We start from the raw sequence: 26,024 nt of genomic DNA, 5'->3' as shown, positions 1-26,024 counted from the left end.
CACAGCCAACAGATCAGAGAGGTTCACAAGAGAGAAACATCATTATAGAATCAGGGAATGGCTTGGCTTGGAAGGGGCCTTAAAGACCATCTCATTCCAACCCCTCTGCCATGGGAAGGGACACCTTCCACTCTCCCAGGTTGCTCCAAGCTCCATTCAACCTGCCCTTGAACACTTCCAAGGATGGGGATTCCCAATTTCCCTGGGCAACTTGTGCCAGGACCTCACCACCCTCAAAGGAAAAAATTTCTTCCTAATATGTAATCTAAACCTGTTCTGTCATTGTGAAGCCATTCCCCCTTGTCACTCTGGCAGAAAGTCTCTCTCCAGTGGCCCAGAGAACAGGCAGCAGCCTCTGCTGCCTCTTTAAAAGCAGGGCTTGGGAGCTGCTAAAGGTCAGACCTCACAGGCAAAGGGCCTGTGAGCACTGCAGTGAAAGAGGAATAACTGCAGTGCTCGGGAGGTCCTGGGCTCTGCACGGCTCAGCAGTGGGGAGGGAGCAGGGAAGGAGAGCCCAGAGCAGACTCACAGTGCTGTTATTCATTCCCTCCTGCAGTCAGAGCATTTTGGGCCAGGTGGATGCTGCTCACCATCCCCACAGAGCACTCTGTGATGAGATAATTTTAATTTTCCTGGTTTTCCTCTTTTTAAGCCAGGATAATGAACATGTCCTTTCCCTTGTGTTCCCAGACTTTGTCTGCCCTGCTCATGTCAGTGGCAAGTTCCTTGAGGCAAGGCTTGTCTTTTGCTGTTTGTGTGGGCTTGGTGCAGCAACATCTGACCTGAGAGGCACTGCCACACTCCAGCATGAACAACAGATGCTGAAGCAATGCCTGGTTACAAAAATAAACACATGAAAAATACATTTATGACCCTTGTGTACAGCAAAGTGCTGCACACAGGCAGACATCCATTAAGAGAAGATTCAATATCACAGAGTGGTCTGGATTCCCTCAACCTCTTGTCTTCCACCACTTGCAATATAAATACATTCCAGACCAGAATTTCTTAGGATTACTTAGAAACATCCTTATTTTATCCATCTATTTTCTATCAGATAGTGAATTGTATATTGCAAGAGATAACAGGGTTAAACTTCATCTAAGATGATAAATATCATAGGTTGTTTTAACATTTACTTGAGTATATTTTCTTTTAAAAAAATCTAAATAGAATAACATTAAGTCCACAGCAGTAGAGAAAGAAATAAAAAACAACCCCCAAACCATGCACACAGAAGTGAGGCACAACAGGGAAAAAAATAAAGCAGCTATAAGCTCAAGTGGAAACAATTTGATTACCATCAATTCCCTGAAGTACTGAACAGATAAACACTCATTTACTTTATAAGTTCTGACAAGATCACAACCCAAGGTAGTTCAGCGGCAAGGGAGTGATTTTTCTATTTATTTATTGAAACTGCTGAGAAAATAATAAAGACAGGAATCAAAATCCATGTCTTCTGTGTAGCTACAAAATATTACCAGTAGGCAGACAAGGCAAACTCACTGGTATTATTATGAAGATCACAAAGACCAATATGCCTAAAGCAACAGACAGTGAAAAAGTTGTTTAGATTTGAAATTCCAACTTTATTATCTTTATAAAATAATTTCCTATCAGATGTCTAAGAACTAATCCCATGTTCTGGCAAATGTTATATTTGCCTCCACCCCGCTTTTATTTTTTGGCTCAGTTATGAGAAATATTTTTATTTTTTAAGTGCAAATTTAGCCTCCATTTTGAGGAAGGAAAAAGATTATTACAGAAAAAGATGAAAAAGAGACAAGGACTTATTGCTATTAAACTTTCTCCCAGTGCTTAAATATAGACATTATAGCCAGATAAACTGCTTACGTAAAATCTCTTGATCACTTCTTAAAATGATGAAGTCTGGAGCTGCAGCAGCTTTTGCTCACAGTTTCAGAAGACTTTCTTCATATTGTTCAGTCACAGAAAACCTCTAGCCTTTTGCCCCCTTTACTCTTGTTTCATTGCTGGTTTTAGGAATTTTGCAGGTCCCCTGAGTTATTTACATCTCAGCTGGAGCTATCAGTCCTGCCTTTAGGAAACCTGCACTGAAACAACCACCCCATGTGGGATCAGAAATTGGACTTGATCTCCCCTTAGGAAAATTCAACAACTGGCTCCAGTCCTAATCCAAAAGGAAGGGAGCACACACACAGGGGCAGGACTAAATGATGAGATGCACAGATGCATTCTGGGCCTAATGAGAAAGGGAAATTCTTCTCACAAATATTTGCAGCAGGTGAAATCAAGAATTTGCTATAGTAGATGAAGACATAAACTCTTCCAAGGCCATTCTCTTTGACAGCCAAAATTAACACAAAGTCTTATTCATGTATATGAAGTCAAAGAGACCACACAATTTAGAAGTTTCCAGCATTAGCCTTTTCCAAATTCTGATGATCCTATCCTTTTTTCCTTACACTGAGCCTTCAAGGACTAAGGTATTAAATCTCTCATCCATGTCATCTCATTTACGTGGTACACCCTGCTGAAAAATAATGGACCCCTTGATAAAGATTACAAACACTATTTCAGGTCAGTCATGAGGGTTTTGCAGCTAAGAGGAAAATAAATTAACAGAAAGTAAATTTAACTTTAGCCAAGTCATCACTGCAGTTTCTGTATAATATCATCTATCATCCCCTCCTCTCTTTGCTCACTCAGCTGAGCAGAAATCTAAACTAACCTATTAATTTAACCTATTAATTTACCCAGTCCTGTCTCCAAATATTGAAAGTCCAAAGTGCTGTTCAGCCACAGTTTGGATGGGGTGAGGCAGATGAGTTCCTGGCCATAACAGTAATCAGCTTTTAAAAAATAATGATCTGTATGTCAAGCTGTCATAAAACTATGTATTTTGAACATGTTCTTTTGAAGAAGTCCTTTTGATTTCAAAATGCTTTTCTTCAGTCCAAGTAGCATTTGAAATTCTCAGTCCTCTCCAGCTTCCATCAGACTGTCAAAATGAGAAGCATTTATCCCTGAAAATTCTTAGTTCAGTATGAAATATTGAAAAGGTGATGTGGGGCCAAGCTGGTGACCTATATTTCAACATTCCTGAAATAATAATACAGAGGGGAGACAGTGGAGAGATGAGCAGGAAGAAACCAAAGTCATTAGATGAAAGGAAAAAACAAAAAAAATAGAGGGAAAGAGGTACATACTTGGTAAACCAGATAGGTAAGAAGAAAGGAGTGAAAATGGAATAAACAGAAGCGGAAAGCCAAAAAGCAGGGAGGGTGCAGAGAATGCCCTGGGAATAAAATGTTCTGGGAGCAGGGGCAAAACTGAAGACTTTACATCATGTAGAAGGTCTCAGCAACTGGCTGGAATTGACTTGGGAATTCAATGACCAAAATCTAAACAGAAAATAAAAGAAAGGGATTTAGCCTTATGTAGCCCTGGCAGATTATTTCTATTTCAGTTTCAGCAGTGCACTGCAGCCACACAAGCAAGCTGGCATGATTTCCTTCCTCAGACCCCACTGAGCTGATAGATACTGCAGCTTCAAATAATTACTTTAGTGTGCTTTAAGGGCATGATTTTTTCCATGATTCAAGAGGCTGTGAACCAAATCTCTGTGATACTTTCCTAGAAATTCTTAGGAGCTGCATAGGACCTTCATTTTGGGAATTTATTAAATCACTGTTTTGAAGACTAATTTTAATGAGAAACATAAATAATTAGGCTGTACGGTATTCCCCCTCTTCTGTTCTTTAAAATATTACATATTTTATCACAGTGTTCCTTAGACCACTAAAGATGTGAATTTTAGGGCTGATATTTGGCTTTCTATATATTTGTGGTTTTGAAGGTTGGAATTCTGAAATTCCATAGAAAATTGGTTATTAATTTTAAAAATAGAGATAGTCTGTAGATATGCACAGCTGCATTTTCTAACTCCTTGCATTTTGAACAGCTGCAGCATTCTGTTTCTGAGAACAGAACCTGGTTCTGTATTCAGGGTTGCTAATTAGCTATTATCTTTTATAGCTTTAATCAATGAACTGCTAAAGCCAAGCCAGAGCAGTGGTGTTATTTGTAAATTAACCTTTAACAGTCTCAAAGAAACAGCACTTTCAGTTCTGCACATTCTTTGCAGTGACTGCTTGATGAGTTTTAATCACACCCTTTTTCTGTAGGTGAGGAAAGTAATTTGAAGGAGAATAGAAATTCACTGACATTTCAGGAAGAAACTGTCCTCTACTTACAGCCACAGTGTAAAGCTGCATTACATGAAATATGTTAAAACTTAGGTCTCATCACTCTCTGAGTTATTTTCTGAGGCTCTTTCTCTTTAAACTGGATTTTAGAAGAATAATTCAGTGGCCGAGAGCTTTGTGACAGTACTGCAGGGCTCTTAAAAGCCTGCCTGATTTCAAGACCAGTGTCTCTCCTAACTCAATCCCCCCAAAAACACTTTCCATTCCTTCTGTGCTGCTGTTACATGGACTCAAAGATCAATGTCAAATGGTTATTCCATGAACAGAACAACTGCAGTGCAGCTCTCTGCCCCACTCATCACAACCTCTCACCCAAGCCCAGGGTGCCAATCTTCTTTCCAGTACCTGTGCTCAGTATTCAAAACCAACACTGCCATTCCCAAGGCTATCTGCCTCCTGCAGACCTTCTAGCATCTCTTCCAACTCTACCAGATCCCCTGTGCTCATCTTTCTATACCAGATTTTTACTGCTGTGATGTGAGAAATGGAAAGATAGAAACTCCCACAGACACTGAAGGGTTTGATCTGCAGCCTTGGGAGAAACTTGGATTGATGTAAAAATAAAATACACAGATATTAAGCAGAAAAATCATAAACTTATGTTCCTATAGTTGTAAGTAAGAATGTGCCTTAAGAAAAAAAATGTATTAATAAGATGGTGAAGGGTTTCTAATGTAGGGGTGTGGTTCTGTAGAGTAAGCTAAGAGTTTAGATGTTGTAACAGAAGCATAGATAGCAGCCTATTGAATAAAAGTATCCACAGTGCAGCAAAATTAAGTAAAGGTGATAGGTTAGAAAAGCAAAATAAACTTTATGGCAACTGTCCATTGGATTAGAAAGTTCTATATTGTCTTGTAATGAAGAACTTGTGACTACTTTGAGCTATGGCCAACTGCTTCCTCTCTTAAATCTCACAACCTCTGAGGCTGATGTTTATCTGAGCAAGAAATTGGTTTTAGACCAACTGTGGTCCCATTAAACAATAGTGTTCCCTCTCATGCCCTTAGGTTTCTCTGCTCAGATCTCTTCTTCTCTTGCACTATCATCCCAAATCTCATCTGGGCCCTTCTCACAGTTGCATTGGAATGAAGTATCTCTTTCAGATATAATGTTCATATTGAGGTTGGATTTACTTGCTTGACATTCAAATTAGTCTGTGAAACAGAGAATTGGGAATGCCACAACTAACAGTGGATAATTATAATGATTTCTTTCCCTACCAAGGCATTCTTGGACATTTTTCTTAAAATCCACACAAGAACCCCTGTCCTTTTTTCACAGTTTTCCCATAGTCATTCTGTTCACAACACCCTACCCCAAACCAACAGGACAAAATTCACTAGGATGACTGACTTCACTTTTCAGGAAATTTTGCTTATTCAACATATTTACAGTCGGTTCACATTTAATTTTCTGAATTCATAACTTATTCTGCATATCATGCCCCATCAACGGACCTTGTCTGCATTCCAGGTGATTGCAGCAGGAACCTTCCTCTGAGAGCAACACAAACTGATCCCAGAGGAGCTGTAGTTCCCAGTGTAAGCCCAGGACAGTCTAGGGGTATGTGGACAAGGAATATCCCTAGCTAGCATGGCACATGTGAGAAGGCCACAGGCAGGAATTAAGAAACATCAGGAAAAACAGAATAAAAACCAGGAAAGCTGTGAGACACACAAATCTCAGAGGACAAGTGATGAAAGATTCAGATTTGAGGTGATGAGATGCAAGAAGCTTTGTATAAAGGGACTTTATTTATCTTCTTGTTCCACCTGCCTGCCATGGGACACCTTTCACTGTCCCAGGTTGCTCCAAGCCCTGTCCAGCCTGGCCTTGGGCACTGCCAGGGATCCAGGGGCAGCCACAGCTGCTCTGGGCACCTGTGCCAGGGCCTGCCCACCCTGCCAGGGAGGAATTTCTTCCTGCAGTGCTCCCAGTCACTCCATGATGCTCTGTCTGCTCTCCTTGGGAGAGCCCAGGCAGTGCAGACAGGTTAAAATAATTGCATTGCATCCAAATCTGGGGCCTCAGAGCAGGAAGGGCATTGACCTATTGGAGCTTTAAAAAACAGCATTACCACCTCTCCTCCCTGGCTAATTCCCTGAGAAAAGGAAAAGAAATAGTAGAAGTATTTAGAAGAATGTTGCCACAGCAAAATCAGAAGTACAAAATGAGTGTATTTTAGAATGGCATTTGCCTAGGCAATCCTAATTCTGTCTCTTGTGCATATTTATAAGGGTAGACACTGAAATCCTAATTTCCTGAAAGTCCATGGGCTATTTGACATGGACTTCAGAGATGCCAGTATTTCACCCACAGCTTCACCTACACTCTTACATATTTCAGATGCAGATTTTATTATGAGATCCTTTCCTCTTTTACAGAGCTGTCTGAATAGAAGTATTTTCTTTTCCCTTCTCTACATATGATGTGTGGCCCAGTGCCTTATTTACGACACAGGATTTGAAATTTCTCATGACTCTTTTTCATCACAAATCCTAATTTTAATCCTGAATCTTACATGTTCTGTGAAAGCATCTTTAGACTGTTTTTGTCTAGCAAAAATGCATTTTGAAGCATTTGCATTACACCACTTCTGTTTTGTAGATTTGAACCAGCAGCACAGAGATAAACACAGATTTGTCTAATGCCTACTAACTCTAAGCTCTGAATTATTCATAAGTCTGATTTATTCAGAGATCTTCAGTGTTTTATGTCTAGAGCAAAATTTCCGTTCATCTTAGTTTCTGTTATGAGCTCTCACCATTTTTGCCAATCAAGCTCCATTTATTCTGAGTTAGTTATCAAAAAAACAGAATTCACTTACATTAGTGGTCATCTAAAGTCTGATAGAATTGCCAAGCCTGCCAAAGGACATAGAGCAGAAACCAGCAATGTGTCTTCATTCCCTGATCTCACTATCTAGCATGTGGGGGACTAAAAAGATGCCCCAGAGAGCTAAACTCAAAGCCAGAGGGAGTTTGAACCTTCTTGTCCCACCTCACCCACAAATCTCTCAGCTGCAAACCTACAACTGTTTGGACTTGTGCCTAAGAAGATGCAAACACAATTTGAAAAATGCCACATCCAGATTCACCATTCTTTGCATGGATGAAATATTCAGTGAAGTCAACAGGCATGCTGTCAGTCAAATAAAAATCAGATTTTGCTTGGGTAACACATATTTGCTGAAAAACATGTGAAGATGTTGGAGTTCAGCTATATATTAGGAATTAAGGATTTACTGATTTAACACTTGACTTGTTATTACAGGTCTTGAACCTAAACCAAAAAAGGAAAGAAGCACAGAAAGAGATATCTGTGGGAAACTAGGCAGGATTCTAAAGCTGTGGTAGTAATTTGCTAAATATGTGGTGTAGTGATGCTACAAAAGCTGACACAACCTTTAATCATGAGACTGCTCCATGAAACACCTGTTTGCTAATAAGGATCAGGGACATCTAAAGCTTTTGGTGACAAAGAAAGGAGAAGAATATTATCTGAATCCTGCTACAAAAAAAGAAAAAGTCTAAGAATGTAATATAAGCATCACTAATCCCTTGGGAGAGGACAAAGACAAAACAAAATAATCTTTTTTGTGCTGGGATGCATTCATCACACAAGTGCCTCACAAGTCATGGAAGGAAGCAGCAATAAGAGCCAAGGATTGCTGCTGCTCAGAAAAAGAGATCTTCAGGTTCTCAAAGCAAGTCTAAAAGGAGAAGACCCAAAATAGAACAGCAAGCAGGACTCCAGACAGGGGAACAGGGCTCTGGGACCCAAATGCCACTGGACCTCCTCAGATGACAGAACCATCGTACCTTTGCACTTAAAATTCTGGTGCTTGGAAATTGGCAGCACCAGCATGAAAACATCTGGGAGAATGTTTATATCCATGTTGGCAAAGCACTGAGTGCTCAGTCAAGGATGATCAGTGCAGCCAAAAGCCTGAGGGAAGCCTTTGCAAAGGTTGGAGTGTTCTTGTGGTGACATTTTCAAATGCAAGCTCAACAGTCACACCCCCTTCATATTCTGCAAAGGCTGTGTGCTCCTGCAAAGCCTGCAGCAGAAGGAAGGGCACACAAACCCCAGCTGATCACTCATGTTTGCAGAAACAGATTTGGGAATTAATTTGATATGCAAGACCAGTGCAGGTTTTGCAGGGCACCATTAATTTGTGGATGTTGTAACTTGATTGCAAACCCTTAGGTTGTTCCTCAGCCCTTTATCCAGGTGAAATTCACATTTAAATAGAAAGAAAGGTTTGCATCAAAAAGGTTAAATTAAGTAATTATAATTTTTGCTGCTGGAGTCCCCACTGCCCAGCATTTGAGCTGCCTCTGTGATATGGGCATCACTCCTCAAGTCCATTCCTGACTGAGTGCTCACAGAGTTGCCATGCAGGGCTCACCACCCTACACAGGGCATCCACTGAGTTTGCACTTTAGTTTGTACTGGCTGAAAACAGTGACTGACTGCTCCTCTGTGTCACTATATTATTCCTGCTCCAAAATCAAAAGTAAGAATATATTTTTTTGTCTGCACTGCGAAACATCCAGATGGGTTTTTTTCCTAAACTCCATGAGAACCTTCTGCCAGTTCTTCTTCACTGCTGTGAAGTCATCAGTCAGTGACAGGGAAAATGAAGCTACGTTCTAAACCATGCTTTTTGTAATTTTATTTTGACAAATAACAGTTTCCATCATCATGTATTAGTGAATGAAAATAGCTAGAAAAAATTTAGGTCTGATTTCACCATAGAAAACTAAAATGAGAAGAGACATTCAAAGAGACTTACTGGCTTTGTAAAAATAACAAAGGGAAAACTGATAAGCTCCTAGCCCAGTTTTACAGTTCTTTTGAAATGGAGGGCACACCAGCCCTGAATACATACACCTGAATGCACACATCAGAACTGAAGCATTATTCCATTATCCCATTACACAAACCAGTAACCTCTAAAAGCAGGGTGAAAGCTGGGATCAGGGACTCTTATCTCCAGCGCTCATCTGAGACTGAGCAAAGAAAAAGATGTATTTTATGCTCTATTGTTCCACTCTATTTCGATTCCACAGAATAATTTACAAGAACTTTATATCCAGATCACAGAATATTCTGAGTTGGAAGGGACCCACAAGGATCATCAAGTACTACTCCAAAGGGAATGGCTCATTTCTCATACAGGGACTGAACCCACAACTTTGGGGTTCTTAGCACCATGCTCTGAGCTCATCTGAGGGTCTTCCCTCAGGGGTATAAAACAGAGGAAAATGTAAATAGCAGCATTAGGAGGTCTACTGCAGTTAGCATCAGATCATCACAGATACTCTGGATTCTCACATCCTTACCTGCTGTAGCACTGGAGACTGTTGGCCACTGCTGATCAGGCCCTGCAGCTCCTCCACGCAGGACTCCTGCCTCCTCCATATGCACAGCACTGGGTAAGCAAATATCACAGTTGGGTTATACAGCTCCCTTCTGCCCTGCACTTCACAGCATTTCCCTTCCCTGCTACTTTTTAAAATTCACAGCTATTTCTCACTGTGCAGCTACTCCTACAGCATTGCAGGATGTTGGCAGCATGAGAAGCAGCTGTTTTGACTTGCAAAAAATACCTTTGATTATTTACTAAAACCCAGTCGTGGAACAACTCACAAAACAAACACACCTGCAGGACACTTTGCTCTCATTGACTGGGAGTCACTAACAAGGAAGTGACACATCTTTGCTATTAGGATGTAGAACATTAGGCAAATGATTAAAAAGTTGGATTTAGTTCTGAGCTTCTGTCATTATGCCATTTTAAAAAATCCCACCTTCCTGGGTTACTGCACATTTCTCATGAGCAATTCCAGAAGAGAGATGCATTTTCTCAAATGCAAAAACTAATACAGCAAATTTTACAGTGTCACATCATGAGCACTGGGCATCAAAAGCACCAATTTGCACCTTACATGGAAGGAAAAGAAAAAACCTTCTAGTTTTAATACAAAACCAAGCATGATGTTTATATGCTGTTCCTTAAGAGAAACAGGATTCTGTGACTGTGTCCCTGCCTCTGCTCACTGACTTCACACACCCTTTCACACTTCCAGCTGAACTTAAGGGCCAGTTTCATCCAAATGTGGCAGATATTAAGGGTACCAAATTTGTACAAGTTTTATGAAAAATCAGCATTTAATGAAAACCAGCAACTGGGCAGGGCACACAGGCTCAGAACCTGAGATTTCAGGTAAGGACAGGGGCTGAGCAGAGGAACATGTACAATTTCCCAGAAGGGCCCCATTAGTCTTGTGGGATTAAAAAAGCTCTTACTTTTCATTAATTGTTCAAGTAGCTTCAGATAACAACTTGTACTTTGTATAGAAAAGAATGTGGATCCAAAAGAGCATGCCTGACTCAGGACCAGCAGATAAAGTGCTCAGGTAGGCAGAATTCCTTCTTCAGGATCCTGCTCCCCAGAGTGTTCACTGATTTTGCAGTTATGGATTACAAAATAATTGAAAGTCACAGCAGGAATATAAAAGAGAGAAAACAGCTTGCCCAGGAGGCCACAAAGTTGAGCTTCCTCTGTCTTCCGTTGCTTTTAGTCCTTGAGGTTTAGATTCCTTTTTACACAGCATCTCAAAGTCAGTTGGGAGTCATTGTGTCCTCACTCACATGAAGCACAGTGTGACTCTGAATTTAGGACTTCAGCCTCATAAAAACTCTTGGATAAAGGTACAGCACCACTGCACCAACAATTCTGAGAAACCCCTACAATCCTGCACTTTGTGATGCCACCAGGAATGACTGCAACCTCAGAACTGCCTCTACACCTGTACAGGAATCTTATTAATCACATCAGATTACACCTGAACATAGAACCAATTTTCTAGGCTGCTCAGGGAGAGTAAAAATACTGTTTGATTTAGGCTCTATAGATGCAATTTTAGTATAATTCTCTTTATCCAAGCGTACTGAGTAGAAAATTATAGCAGAGACTGCTTGCAGTATTAGGCAGCAGATTTTCAAAGATGTCTAAAGAGATTTGGACAAAAGCCTCACTTTTCCTTCTTTGAAAATCCATCTTATATCTTCAAAAAGTCCTTTCAACTGTATTAATCTTCTTGATTGCACCATGTGGTTAATAAACCTGCTGCAGGAGCAGCTACTTTTATGGTAATGAGAAACAAGAAGATGGAAATGCAGACTGACTATTGAAACATCAGCACTGATGATTACAGGGAGCTTTAAAATAAACAAAAAACATATAATGACAATTAAATGATTCAATAATTGGAACAATTATGCCTTGACAGTCGATGGATACAAAAGCAGAAGGTAAAAAGAAAGAACAGCACAGCTCCACAGCAGTGCAACAGCAGCATAAGATGCAAGTCAGATGGAATCTGTAGCACGTGGAGATTGGAAGTGACAACAGCAGAACTCAGGTGCTTTCCATCTCAGCACAGATATCATCAGTCTGTGGCATCAGAGGAAACTCCATCCTTTTCACAGAGGAAAGGATAAATTTCCCCTCTCTGGAGAAACACCACACATACCTTTGCATTCCTGCCCTCAGGGATGCAGAGTAGCGCCAGTCCGGATTGGGGTGTTTTGGCTGTAGAAACAAAAGCCCAGGACAATGCTGTTAGTGGCAGTAAAACATTCTCACAGGCATCTGCATCTGGCTAATTTTGTCAGAAAAACCTATATGGATTATAGTCAATTTTTGTGAATTGCCAAATCTTCCTAAAAATCGAAAGAAACTTTGAAATGGGCACACAGGGAGTGTCTGTGCAATAAACTTGTCTGCACGCCAAAACCTGTGGCTAGAGATGATCTCTGTGGAACAACTTTTAATGCTGCAAACTGATGGAAAGTTATTTCATACATTCATCAACATTTTGGGCATAGGATAAAAAAAAACCAACATCAAAAATCCAGAAAATACATTGTTTGTTTACCTGATAAGGTGAGGAAACTCAAACTCCTGCACTGAATATTATCTGCCTGAGGGTGTAGAAATGTGAGGGGACATGGGGCAGTGAGGTTTCTGCTGGGATTCAATGTACTGCAGAGGACTGCAATGGATGGTATCAGATTTGCAGACTGCAGCAAGTCTTTTATTAAGGACAGACATGTCCATAATACCAAAACCTATTAGATTCTCCATATTCATGAGAGGGCATAAAAGGTAGAAAGGGAAAATAGCCAGCAATACCCTTTGACCAACCAACCTCAGCATATGCTGATGTGCTGCAGCATGACTTGCTAAAGAAGAAGATAATTAAGAAATCCTCTGTTGATCAAAAATTGCTCCAGAAAATAGTTTTCACAATGTCAGGGGACTGTCACTGTAATTTTCATCTACATCCTACGAGTGCAAGCTCAGGTCCCTTAAAATTAAGCCCTGAGGACATACCAAGGTTATTTCTCAGGATACTAAAACATTATTCTGTAGGTGATAGTGTAGTGAGTGCTTAAGTTCAGGCACTGGAATCCAAAGACAGAACTTATATCCAAAAACATAATGGACTACATTCATTCCTGATGTGTCTTGCACAGTGCCAATCACACAAATAATAAATGACAGTAATGGTTTAATTCTCTTCAAATTATTGGAGGCAGATCAGGAATGAATTTGACCCCATTACTTGAAAGAGAAAAAGAAAGTGTTGAATGTTCTGAATTATTTAAAGCCAACTCCGTCTTTCCTCTTGAGGTTTGGCATATGCTTTTCCCTGGATCAATAGGTTTTATTCAAACAAAAATGGAGCAATTACAACTTACAGTATTGCTCTATCACCACACTTCCCAAGTCCAGCATCACTCAAGGCTGAGATGCTCTTGGATGATGCACATGCAAGTATTCTTTATGGTCTGAGTTACACCAAAGGGAGGAGGAGGCTGTTTGCAGCCACACATTAAACATTTGTGCTAGCAATTTCCTTCCCATTTAGCCCCCTGTTCTCTGTCATGCTCAGGTTCTGCTGAGTTTAGCAGAAAGGGGTTTGACAAGAAGCCCATTATGCATGGTTCTAGTCTTTTCTGATTAATTCCATTTTGGCCCAGTCCCAGGGATGTCAAAGCAACTCTAAAGTCAACCACATAGTAACAATCAATGGAAGAGGATAGAGAACAACACACACTGATCACTTCCTCTCCCGAGTTTGCCTTTCTTGAGTATGAAGGGTGCTGACACCAGAAGATTTGTCTTTTCTTCTGCTGGGGCTTGTTGTTTTTGGTTTTTTTTAATAGCAGGGAAACTGCTGGACTTTTGTTCTATTTTGCAATTTGACAGCTGGAGGTTATTAACTTGTACAGGCTTGTAGGCAATGTGAGGTGGAGGAATCTTACCACAGTCCCAGGCAAAACACAGAAGAAGTGGGATTACAGGAAAGCACTGAAAGAGTTTGACATTAGTTGGGTAGGAGTGAGAAAAGAGGAAAATGACCACTCACTCACAGTACATAGATTTTTGGGTTTTAGATGAGAGCTTTCCAACTCTTGAGTAGAAGACAAAAATCTATGTTCTGTTTGCAGTGGGACATCAGATCTTAAATAGGTGATGGTGACAGAAGAAACTCATTAGTTAGAAATTAAACATTTTTTCTCTTCACATGCCCGGACCAAGACTCCTCATGTCAATAAAAGAGAAATTAAGAGACTGGTTTTTTCAAGGGTTACTGTCCAGAAGCTCTGGCATCTTGTGGCTATTCCCAAACAGTTCTCTCCTTGCTATGACTCCTTGGGTAGGGCTGCACTGCTGTTCCCAGGGGAGCAGAAGAAGGAAGGAGGGAACAGGATGAACAAAATGTACTCTACAGGTGGAACTATTGCCACAGTTGACCGTCAGAGGCTGGGGGTATTTTTAACTATGGAAAAAAAATCAATATCTGTGACTTCTTTTTAAAGTCATTGGAGGAAGAACCAGAGCACAAGGCAGTTGGGCAGCAGCCTGCCTTTGTGCAGACCTATTTTCACCCACTTTTACCATGTGCTTGCTGCTTGACTGGGTATTTTCAGAGCTCAGCAAGAGGCACATTTATCCCACACTTGTGTTACCACAGGTCAGCGTCCAGCAACTGACAAAATCAGTGGAATTTCTATTTTGTCAGCATTACTGGCTTCTCCTTTTGTTCTCCTACAGACTGTAATTCTTTCAGTTTCCCTGGCCATAAGAGAAAAGTTGTTTCAATACATCTCTAAATGAGACTGGACTAGAAAAGCAATAAAGTATGACCAGTAACAGAAGTTGAGCACAGCAGAAGCAGCAAACATATTCACTAATATCTCTCCCCAGCTCAGCTGCAGTGCTGCTTCTCAGAAATCCATGAGGAATCCACAGTCCACAGGCTTGGCTTGGTTTATATCTCTGGTTAAGAACAGTCCACTTTCACCAGATCTGTCCCCAAAAGCTGCCAGGACAGCATCTCAGAGCAGAGCTGGCTCCCCAGGCAGCCCCAGGGCTGCACAGCAGCTCTCAGTGGGCTGCTCTGCAAAGCCCTGTCCCAGATTTGGGTGGGAGATGTGCAGTGTGTCCCAAACCAGCCCCACCAGGACAAGGCACAGCTTTGAGTGCAGAGAGGGAGCACAGAGAGGAACACAGGCTCTGAAGGGGCCCGGGTGCTTCCCAGTTGTAAATCCCCACATTCTCACTATGTCACACAATGCTGATGAAGACAATATTGCTCCTTTTGCCTCCTCAGCTCATTACAAGACTCTGTTTATCACAATCCAGCACATTCTACTAGATTGAAGTTAATTTTAGCTTGCCACTTCCCTCAGAGATTTTGGAAAGCCTCATAGCAAGTCCAGCAGCCCTGTCAGTAGGTGAAAGAAATCCCACGATCCAGCACAGAAGGAATCACCCATTCCCATTTTCCCCGTCAGTTGATTTTTCTGATTCAGCTACAGCACATCACCATTAGAGTGTGAGACAAGTCAAAATCTATCCAGGTGTCTGTGGAAGGGGTTGCCACTGCACCTCATGCCATCAGTTTGCTCCTGCTGCTTCTTCCAGGCACCAGGCTCACATCCTGCCAGCCACATAACCACAGACATCAGTGGTGCTGGTCATAAACAACCAACCCCACTGGGAAGTCTGAAAATGTGAATGTACAATGTACACCAGAGCCATCTTAGGAGCAAGAAAGCTCCTGCAAAATGTCCCACAGTTGTTTTCAGCTGTGTTAACTGAAGAATTGTTTAATTGGTTTGTGGAGAATAAATGTAGTTGAAAATGTATTGTTACAAACATTTTCCTCAGCTCTCTTTTTTACCTAATACAGTAAGAATTTCTCCCTGGTTTTTTTAGAATATTGCCCTAATCCCATATTCAATGGATGAATGCAAACACTACCTTTCACATCAGTGCTTGCTAGAACAAAACCTGCTTGAGGTAGAGAAGCATGAATCAAATATTTACAAACAGTTACCAGATGCTGAGACCCATAAAAACATCCTGCTTCACTCTGATTTCCACACAAATGCACAACAGAATGACATAAGGTATATTTATCAAATGGATCTGCTTTGAAGCATTAATAAAAGCCTTTTAGAACCCCTAACCACATAAAGGTCTGCTTATTTTCCAGTCAGACAATGCTGACAGGTATGAGGAAACAGAGGCTTCTATTCCTGCTTTCCTTCTGTAAATGTTTAGAATTAACTTGATGTGGAGAAGAAACTATTTAAAAATGTGTTTATCATTCAAGAAATCAAAAAGGAAACTGGAAAAAGGTGTAATTGAAAAGCACAAAGTCTGGGAATGTTCATTTGCATTCCTAACTCTGAGCAAACTGAGGTGAGGGAACAGACAAGTGCTTCTGTACAGTACATTTAATGAATTCCAAGAGGAGGAAAACACCTCTGCTTAATGTTGGATGCAGATTTCTGCTGGCACAGCAGAAGCCTCAAACCCAGGGCCTGGCTGGCCTGAAATGTGCTTTGAGCACAGTCCCTGCTGAGCTGAGCAGCCTCAGACACTGCCATTAAACAAAAGAGCAAACATTTATAGTTAACCTTTTCAATGTCAGCAGGGCTGGAGAATTTCTTAAAGGCTTAAGTTCTTGAACTGGGATTGTAAGACATTCCACCATTAATACCTTTAAATCCTCTGAGAGAAATCTCCTGGACAGACTGCTACAAACAGTGCTGTGGGGTTACTAGGTTTAGACACTTCAAAACATGCTTGCATTTAAAACTGTATCAAAATGTGTTCAACTCAAGTGTTGCTTTCTTTTTTCCATGTGTTTAGCAAAGTGGTTCTGAAGTGAAAAATACAGATAAAGAGACAGAAGCAGAGCAAACAGCTGTAAAACTCCAATGGATCTCCTGGGTCTTACCACCATCAGAGTGCAGTTCTTTTCACTTTCTTTAAAAGTGTCCATAGAGTAACACACTTTATTTCTGACCAACACATGAAACACCATATTTTTTCATCCACATGTGTCACCACACAAAAAAGGGCACAAGGAAATGTATAATACAAAAGAGTTTAGCTCTATCAAGTATCCCAACTGCCCACTCCTCATTAAGAATGTGCCACGCTGCCTTTTGGGACAGAAAACTCCTGTTAAAACATTTTGGTTTGATTGTTACTTCCTGCAATGAAGGAAAAGGCTGTCATGAGATGCAAGACACAAGAAATGAGCTTAACTGCACAGGATGTAAGAACAAAACAGGAAAGATGAAAAGAAAAACCAAGGACCAGACACTACCCAGACATTGTTCAGCATCTTCACAGGAATTTGAGGAAACAGACTCCAGATTAAAGCACTGAAACCCTTCCTGAAAATGACAGATCATCACTGCAGCAGTGCCCAGTAACAAAATCACAACTTCTTACATTTCTTCATAGGGTGTGCACCCCTCTTTCAAAAGACAGGAGTCCAGGCTGCCCATAACACAGACAGCACCAGAAATGAAGCCACACTATTTTTTTATCCCTTTATTTTGCCTACACTGCCTGCCTGGTCCCTCTGCAGTAGTTATCTGATGAGAGAGCAATATCCATTAACCCCGCACTGCTGCCCTTATCAGCAGCCTCCTGGCAGCAATAACCATGTCCAAGACTTGCTGTGCAGCTGCATTAGTACATTCCCTCTTTTACAAAACACCCTTGCTCTGAGTCACACTTATCAAGCCATAAAGGACTGAGCAGGTAAGCAGGATGAGCACAGAAGCAGCAGATATCTTGCAGAAACAAGCCTCCATTCCACCAGCACAACACTGGCAGTAAAAAAGGAATAGCCACGCAGGAGTCAGAACTTCACCAGGTACAAAAAAGCCCCTATTTAACCTTATTGTACTTGTTTGCACTTCTACTGTATCCTTCTAAAGGCCCAATAAATTCAGTCACAACTTAGTGTAATTATTAGCATCTTTGACCTTACCAGTAAATATGAAAGGAACTAAGACTTATTGCCCTAAATGTTACTGAGATTAATCCCAAATAAATTGGAAATATTTTTCCTCTTACTGTATAAACAACATTTTTAAAATATTGGCCACTGTAAAACCTTAGGTATGATTATCTGTGCATAGCAAACCCATTCACCTGGTCCCATCCTCATCAATGAACAACCAGTAGAAAGCCAATCTCCAAAAACTGTGTGGAAGAAAAAAAAAAGAAAGTACTTGTTCACATTATCTAAAAGTAACACACAGATCAGAGACTGACTTTGTAAATTGGTGCAAGGACAACACTGCCTTGCTATGCCTCAAAAGTGAAGGCACGGGCTCTTAAAGGCTGATTCAAAGTTCATTTTAACTAAAAAGAGAAGCACAGTTCTCTGAAAATCTAATAATACAAAGATCATTATCCTTAAAATGTAGAATTCCGTGTTGCTAAGCAATTGATGGCATCTTCAGTGCAAACGCTGAGCTTGAAACAGGAGAAAGATGTGACTTTCAGTGTGTAATTAGCTAGGAACCAGTAATTAGTGAGTGCCATTACATTCAGCCATTTCCTCATGTGCACATGGCCTTGATACATCTTCACAGAATGTCCTACCACAGGACAGGTAAAGAAGCAGAAAGAAAAGAACCTGTGATGAGTAAAACTTGTCAGAACTTCACCTCTGTTTAAATCATACAGAACAAGTTGAATAATTGATTCCCCTTTTGGAGGACAGCTCTACACAGGCAGCACTCACTGTTGGTTCTATACATTTCTCTGCTTTTGTACTCCAAGTTTGGGCTGGCTTTGCTGCCACTGCCTGATCTCTGCTGGTAATCAAAACTTGCCAATTCCTTGCATTCAATGGAGTGAGTCTCAAAATGTGATAGGAATCTCTTTGTTAAACTGATTTCCTACTTGTCTTGCATCCAAAGTGAAGTGCTTTTCAGTTAGTGCTTTTCTTCTTGCATACCTCCCACCCCAAAAATCAGCTATGAAGTGTGTGTTTCACTCTTTGATTCCTCAGCATACATCCTTATAGAGTATATCTCATATTCCCTCCTATAGCAAACACATTCCAGGCATTTTATTACTCAGAAAAATGTTAAGATACAAAAACTGCAGAGAAACAGAAAATGTACTTCCCCTGTACCCTGCCACTGTGATTTACAGATTTGCATTAATTTTAAATGGATTAATGTTGAATGGATGATGATTACTCACTAAAAGCATTTTTATGGAAGACTTGCTGGCCCTTAAGATATGGGCATCTTTGTTCAACAAAAAACAGTTGCTAAAGATGCTAACATTTTCATATGTGAAAAAGTAGAAATAAATAAATAAATGAGTGCTATTTCTCTGGCAAGAATATACAAGGCAGGCTCCTTTCCCTGACTTTCCCCTGTCTGGGGCATGGCATTCATTAATGCACAAACTGATCTTACACCTGCCACAGTTATGGGATACAAACAACACACAGTAATGGCAATATTTTCCTTTTGTGCACCAGAATTAGTCTCTCCTGTGAGTGCTGCTGAGTTTAGTCCCAACATGTGTAAAAAGGAAACTGCACAGATCATGCAAACCACACACCAACTGCAGGCTTCCTGCACGCCAGAATAAAGCAACCATTAATTCTCCACTGTGGGAAAACATTGCAAAGGTTAATACATGGCTGGTCAAACCACAGGTATTAAATAATTTTCAATAGCAACCCAGCAGGCTCGAAGTTGTCACTCTCTAACTTAATGATGGTGACTTGCTGTAATTGTCTGCAAGATGTCAGTGAGTTGTCAGAGGCTAAAAAGCATAAAATGAAGCAGTGGGTAGAACAAACATTATCAGAGGAGGGACTGCAGTTTTTCGACAACTAAAATGTGCTCACATTAGCAAGATCCTTGCAATAATACACTTTTCTAAATTCAACAGATTTACTGAGGTAGGAAGATGGCAAAGCAGCAAACACCCATAACTGCCATAAGGTAACCTTTTGATTTCAAGGCTCATCACTGATTATTTTTTCTCCTGCAATATGAGTTTTTCCATCAAAACTGTAAGATGGATATGTCATTCCTTTGCACTCTGTAGCAGCAGGCAATTTTAGACAGGGAAGGATGCAATACTCAGTGCAGCATTTGCTGCAAAAATGAGGTGAATCTCGAACAACAGACGCATATACTGAACTTACCAACTGCACCCTGAAAGTCTCAGTATTTACCTAGAAACAAAATGCATGGCATAGATTAGATTCATTATAACCAAATTTCAGAGCTGAGTGTCAGCAAGCCCCTAAGGGAATATGCTTCATCTGAGTTTTCCAGCTGGAACCTCTGCCTGAGTACAGATTTGCTCAGACCATTTACCAAGGTAGCCTCACCTCATTAGGAGTAATGGAGTCATTTCTAAGTATGATCAGGTTTTGTGCACTCTGCCCACTTTGTCCTGTCAGATGCCTCTCAGTCACCACTGCAGAGGGACCAGTAGTTCCTGTTGGGCCACAGGTATTGTAAAACATGAAAGTGTCACTTCCTGAGCCTGCAGTCAGGCAGGCTTTATAGCAGTAGGTCTTAGTGAGAGACCCATTGCCCCTCACTTCAATGAAATGGGGCTGGACTTTTAAACCTTGGGGCAATCTAGCATCAATGTTGTTGTTGGCCTGCTTGTACAATTCAGCAGGGCTCCGTTCTCTGACCGTACAGCACCCTGCACAGCAGGAGCTCCCATACAGACTGTATCTGTAGCACTTGATGATAGAAAGCCCAATGATTGTGAAAAGGAAAACGAAGGAGACGGCGCTCAAAGCGATAATGAGATAAAGAGTGACCTCTGAGTAATTGCTTGGGCTTTTAAAGTGTCTTCTTCTATCAGGGATGATTTTGGAAACTCTGTCCACCACAGCAATAGTGATGGCTACTGAAGAGGACATCGACGGCTCTCCATTGTCTCTCACCTCCACCGTCAGGTTGAAAGTAGGTGTGCTGTCCTCCCCCAGCTTGCGAGTAGTCCTAATCTCCCCAGTATGGAGCTCTATCCTGAACAAACCCGGATCTGAGGTTTGCACCAGGTAGAAGAACAACCAGGCATTTTGTCCTGAGTCCCCATCAATGGCTATAATTTTGGTTACCAAATATCCAGCATATGCCGAGCGTGGGATCATCTCCAGGGCTGCGGAAGTGTTGGTTGAGGTAGGATACAGAATCTGTGGAGCGTGGTCATTCTCATCCACCACGTAGATGTAGACAGTGACAGTGCTGCTCAGTGGTGGGATCCCAGCATCCTGAGCCTGGACAATCACCTGGAACTCCCTCAGTGTCTCATAGTCAAAGGACCTGACAGCATACATGTTGCCACTGTCAGATTTAATGGAGACATAGGAAGCAACTGGTAGCCCTTCAATCTCTCCATCGAGTAGAGAATAGGACACATAGGCATTTTTGGCGACATCTGGGTCAGTGGCTTTTATAGTGCACAGGAAGGCTCCAAGGGGGTTGTTCTCAGGGATGTAAACTGAGTACACAGGCTCCTCGAAGCGTGGAGGATTGTCATTAATGTCAGAAATCTCCACATGGATCACCTTCTGAGAGGACAGAGGGGGGCTCCCAGAATCGGTAGCAGTGACTGTGATGTTGTAGGCTGCTGCTTTCTCGTGGTCCAGTTTGCCCTGGGTGACCAAGGTGTAGGAGTTCTTGAAGGAGTTGAGAGTGAAGGGGAGGCCGGGGGGAATGCGCAGGCTCACCTGCTTGTTCAGCCCTGAGTCCTGATCAGTGACACTCATCAGGGCCACCACAGTTCCTGACCTTGCATCCTCTGGTACTGGGCTGTACAGGGAGGTCAGCTGCACTTCAGGAGCATTATCATTGACATCCACAATGTTGACCAGCACCTTGCAGTGCCCAGCCATAGAGACGGGGCCCTGATCAGTGGCTTGTACATAGATCTCATAGGAGGATGCCTCCTCATAGTCCAAAGTGCCATTAACCCGCACCTCCCCTGAATGTGGGTCCACGCTAAAGAGCTGTCTCACCTTCTGGGGGGTGTAGCTGCCGAAGGAGTAGATCACATCCCCGTTAGAGCCCTCATCCGGGTCTGAGGCATTGAATTTGACCACTAGCGTGCCAGGCAGGGAGTTCTCCAGAAGGCTCACGGTGTAGGTGGAGCGGTCAAAGGCAGGAGGGTTGTCATTGGTATCCACAACTCGCACAGAGATCTGGGCTGTGCCGGATTTGGGGGGATCCCCACCATCCACAGCAGTCAGCACCAGCTGCTGCAGGGCACTCTGCTCCCGGTCCAGTGGCTGCTGCAGCACCAGTTCCAGGAGTTTGCTGCCGCTCTGGAAGCCTTTAAGATCCAGGGCAAAGTGGCGATTGGGGCTGAGCAGATAGTTCTGCACAGAGTTGGTGCCCACATCGGGGTCCTGGGCACTCTCGATGTGGAAACGGGCCCCGGGCACGGCAGACTCACTGATCTCCAGCCGGTAATCCTGGCGGGGGAACCGCGGCGCGTTGTCATTGATGTCCAGCACCTCCACCTCCACGTTGTGCACCTCGATGGGCTGCTCGATGACCAGCTCCAGGCTGAGGAAGCAGGAGGGGCTCAGCTCGCAGAGCGCCTCGCGGTCCATGCGCTCCCGCACCAGCAGCGCCCCGCGGCCCAGCTCCAACTCCAGGTACTGCCGGCCGCTGCCCGAGGTGATCCGCGCTCCCCTGGCCGCCAGCCGCCGCGGATCCACGCCCAGGTCGCTCGCCACGCTGCCCACGAAGGCGCCGTGCGGCAGCTCCTCCCGCACCGAGTAGCGGAGCGGCCCGCCCGCCGCCCGCCCGGCGCACAGCCCCAGCAGCAGCAGCGGGCCCAGCACCGCCGCCCCGCCGCGGCTCCGCCGAGCGGCCGCCGCCATGGCCGGGGCGGGGGGTGGCTACGGCAGCAGCCGGAGCCCGGAGCCGCCGAGCCCGGCCCCGGCCCGGCCTCACTCCCCGCCGCCGCCCGGCCGCCTCATGCAAGCGGCGAGCAGCAGCCGCCGGCCGCCTCCGGCCCCGCCGCCGCCCGGTCCATGCTCGCCGGCTGCGCGAAGCGGCGGCTCCGACCTCTCTCCCTCCGGCGGCTCTCAGGAGGATGAGGAGGAGGAAGGAGGAGGGACCGGGACTTGCCGGATCCGCTTTCTCGTGCTCCAGCTGCTGCGCGGGAGGAGGCGGGGGTGGACGCTAAGCCGCGGCTGGCGCCGGTTCAGCACCTGGGCCGGGAACAGCGGCACGGCGGGCGCCGCCCCCGCCCCGCCCGCGCCCACGTGTTGCGGCCCCGCGGAGCTCCGGGACCCCGGCGCCGGTGGCCGCCGAGCCCGGAGGGGCGCGGCTCCCGTGCCGTCCCCGCCGCTCCTCGTCCCCGCCCCGGCTTCGCTGCTGAAGCTTTGGGGGCGCGGGGAGGCGGCTGGGGGAGCTGACAACTGCATTCGCTTGTGGACCTGCTGCTGCTGCTGCAGCGCTGAAGAACATCCGCTTGAGAGGGTTAAATCAGCGCAGAGCTCCGAAAAAAAATGGGCTTCCAGCCAGGTCTGGTGCCGTTTGTGTACTGCTGCAGTGGGTTTGACGACCTCTTTCTTGGAGACCTGCCCCTCTGCTCCCTCGGAGATTCATCCTTGCTGCAGCACCATCCCCCTGCCCAACCTCTATGGGCACCCCTGAGCTGCTTCCCACCTCCGCTCGACTGAGAGAATTCTGCAAGTCACACCCATGAGTTATGAGCATTTAAGGTGAGCCTCAGTTTCTCACCCAATGCAATACACAGGTTCAAGGTGATCAGGTGCAGCTGCAGAGAAGGTGGAACTTGATCTGTTTTCCAGTTACAGCTTTTTCCTCTTCTCCCCTTGTGACAGAGGACTGACAAAAAACAGTCATGAAATTGAACAAACTCAGCAGTGGGGGTGGAGATGCTGCACCTGCAATGAGTTTTACCCCAATGTCAAAAGTCCCAGCAAAGACAATAAACTTAAACTGCCTAAGTCACTAAAGTGAGAGATATAATGAGACAAACCATAGGCTACAGTCCTCCAGGTAGGTGCAGCTATGTTGCACCTACTACCCAATGCAGAAACTGTTTCTCTACGACTATTTCTTTCCCTATTGAGTTGTTGGGTTTTTTTTCCCTTTTCCCCCACAAAGTCTTTTGGAATATCCAAAAAACCTTCTCTAGGTTGGGCTGGTCTATCAACATTCAGCTAAAACCTCTTTCATTGTCCTTTGTTGGCCTGGGCACCCCTCACCATGAGAACATTACAAATCTCTAATGTTTTTACTCAAACATATCTGATGCACAAACCTCAGAGCAAACTGCCCTCACTGACTCAGCACCACTAAGAACTGCTACCAATCTATCAGCTTCTATCTGTGGCCACCTCTACCAGAAGAGACAACATTTACCCCATTTTGGCTGATGGTTCCTTTATTCTCAGCCCATCTTTGTGACTCAAATATTTGCCCTCACATTTATTCTGATGTGCCTAGTATCCCAGTATCTGCAATTACTGCTGTCAAACCACCTGTCCTGATTTAGGGCAAATTTCGGAGAGAAACTCTGAAGAAGGTGTCCAGTCACCCCAGGACACCACTGAACCCTGTTTATATTGGCCTGTGCAGACCAATAAGAGCAGCTAGAGATGCCAAGTGCCTAGAACAACTGGAAAATTGCCCATTTCAACCAGTTGCCAGGAGCCAAACACTTAGGAAAAAATTAACTTCAAGTTTTTGGCTAAGTATCCACCTTCAAGATCACAGTATCCACAGATTCAGAACAAAATACCTTGACAGTCTCACCACAAAAAAAAAAGAAAAAAGTGTCAAACAACAAAAGCCCCACCAACCAAAATAGAAGAACCCCCCACCTGTCAAAGAACCCAATACCCTGCTGCATACAATAAAAATAAAAATTAGAGCTGTACTAACATGCATGGACTATACAGCCATGTTTCAAACCAACTTGCAGCCATCATGTAAGACAGAAGCTTGAAGAGAGACACCCTCAGTTTTCCAAAAATCACATAGTGACTTCTCCAGACAGTCCAGAGATCATCTCTGCCCCACGCCTCCAGGTGTTCACCCACAGAGTCCTCTAACAGATATACAGAACAACAATAAAAGGCCAAAAGCCCCAGCAGCACTGGCAACATGGAAGGCCCTGCCTTAAAGAATATGGTCATGAAAACCCTCCAGGAAATGGGAATGCCCATGCCTGGGAGGTGGAGGAAGATAAATCTCATCTCTGTAGGCAACAGCTTTCTACCACAAGCTGATTTTACTCTTTGTGAATGAAACACATCGATCACACATGCAGGGGGGTTAATACCAGGGGGGTTAATCTTTCACAGTGTCTCTGGGCCTCGGTGAAATACCTGTGATAGACACCCAGGCTCTGCTCTATTGTATTTCAACAAGGAAGGGCTGATGCACCCCCTAATCCTGGCCCACCTCACTGCTCACACATTACCTTGCTTCATCTTTTCTCACACCCTTTGTCTCAGTGGGCAGCTAAGACTGTGCAGAGCCAAAGGTTTGTAAAACACCATAGAACGTAAAACTGAACAGAGATAATACATAATATTCCATAATATTTTCATTCCCATCAAACTTGTCTCTAACCTCAGGTTCTTAGAAAATTTTTCTCCTACTTTTAGGATTGTAAAATCTAGGATTGCCTGGCCTCTTGCATTTTTTGTAAGTTTTATAGAACCAATAAAATATTACTCTGATAATCATTGTATAAATTGATACGATAGCTTGGCTTATTTGGAGTAGCACTGCACAAATGTCACAGTCTTTCTTAAAAAGCTTGCTTTATGGAGTTAATGCTGACTACAGAGTGAATAAGTGATATACCAAAATGTGTGCTGTTCTGATTAAATGTTCCCCAGGTCCTTTTAAATCTCTATAAAATTCATCAATGGTCATAATAATTTTAGATATTTCTATCAGCTTCAGTGTTAATGCTGAGTCAGTCCTGCAGGTTGTGACTTTAATTCAGGAAAAACTTCAATTGAGAAAACACTTTAGGATCTGTCTGTAGTAATATTGATTTTTCTAATAACAGACAAAAATTGAAACACAAAAAAAATGTAATTTCAGTTTCAATTGAATCAAGGTTTAGAGGCTACCTGGTTTTCTTTTTTTCCCCAGAGTTTTCCTTTTCAGTAATTTCTTGAAATTTTATCTAAAATTAAAATTTTGAAACATCTTCAAACCTCACTGAAGAAAAATGTGCCCATTGAGTTCAGAACAATGCACATGAGCAAGAGAATCAGAATTCATCTCTGCAGCAAAAGCAGCTGATAAACCTGATAGCCTCTGGAGTGATTGGGTACTGCCTGTCTGCAGTATCTATATACACAGGCCTCTGCTATT

At 43.2% G+C, this 26,024-nt stretch overlaps 1 protein-coding gene across 1 annotated transcript in view; it reads right to left on the bottom strand.

Annotated features, from left to right (window-relative positions):
* Positions 1-22,534, bottom strand: part of PCDHAC2 (protocadherin alpha subfamily C, 2) — a 49,616-nt gene extending 27,082 nt beyond the window's left edge. Inside the window, exons 1-3 of the mRNA XM_077790692.1 lie at positions 20,018-22,534; positions 11,798-11,856; positions 9,602-9,690 (exon numbers count right to left, since the gene is read on the bottom strand). Coding sequence (XP_077646818.1) covers positions 9,602-9,690; positions 11,798-11,856; positions 20,018-22,534 — 2,665 coding nt within the window. The remainder of the gene's footprint in view (positions 1-9,601; positions 9,691-11,797; positions 11,857-20,017) is intronic.
* Positions 22,535-26,024: the final 3,490 nt, after the last annotated feature.

The sequence above is a fragment of the Lonchura striata genome, unplaced genomic scaffold (assembly GCF_046129695.1).
Source record: "Lonchura striata isolate bLonStr1 unplaced genomic scaffold, bLonStr1.mat Scaffold_227, whole genome shotgun sequence".
NCBI classification, from domain to species: domain Eukaryota; kingdom Metazoa; phylum Chordata; class Aves; order Passeriformes; family Estrildidae; genus Lonchura; species Lonchura striata.
This window is presented reverse-complemented; position numbering and strand designations above follow the sequence as displayed.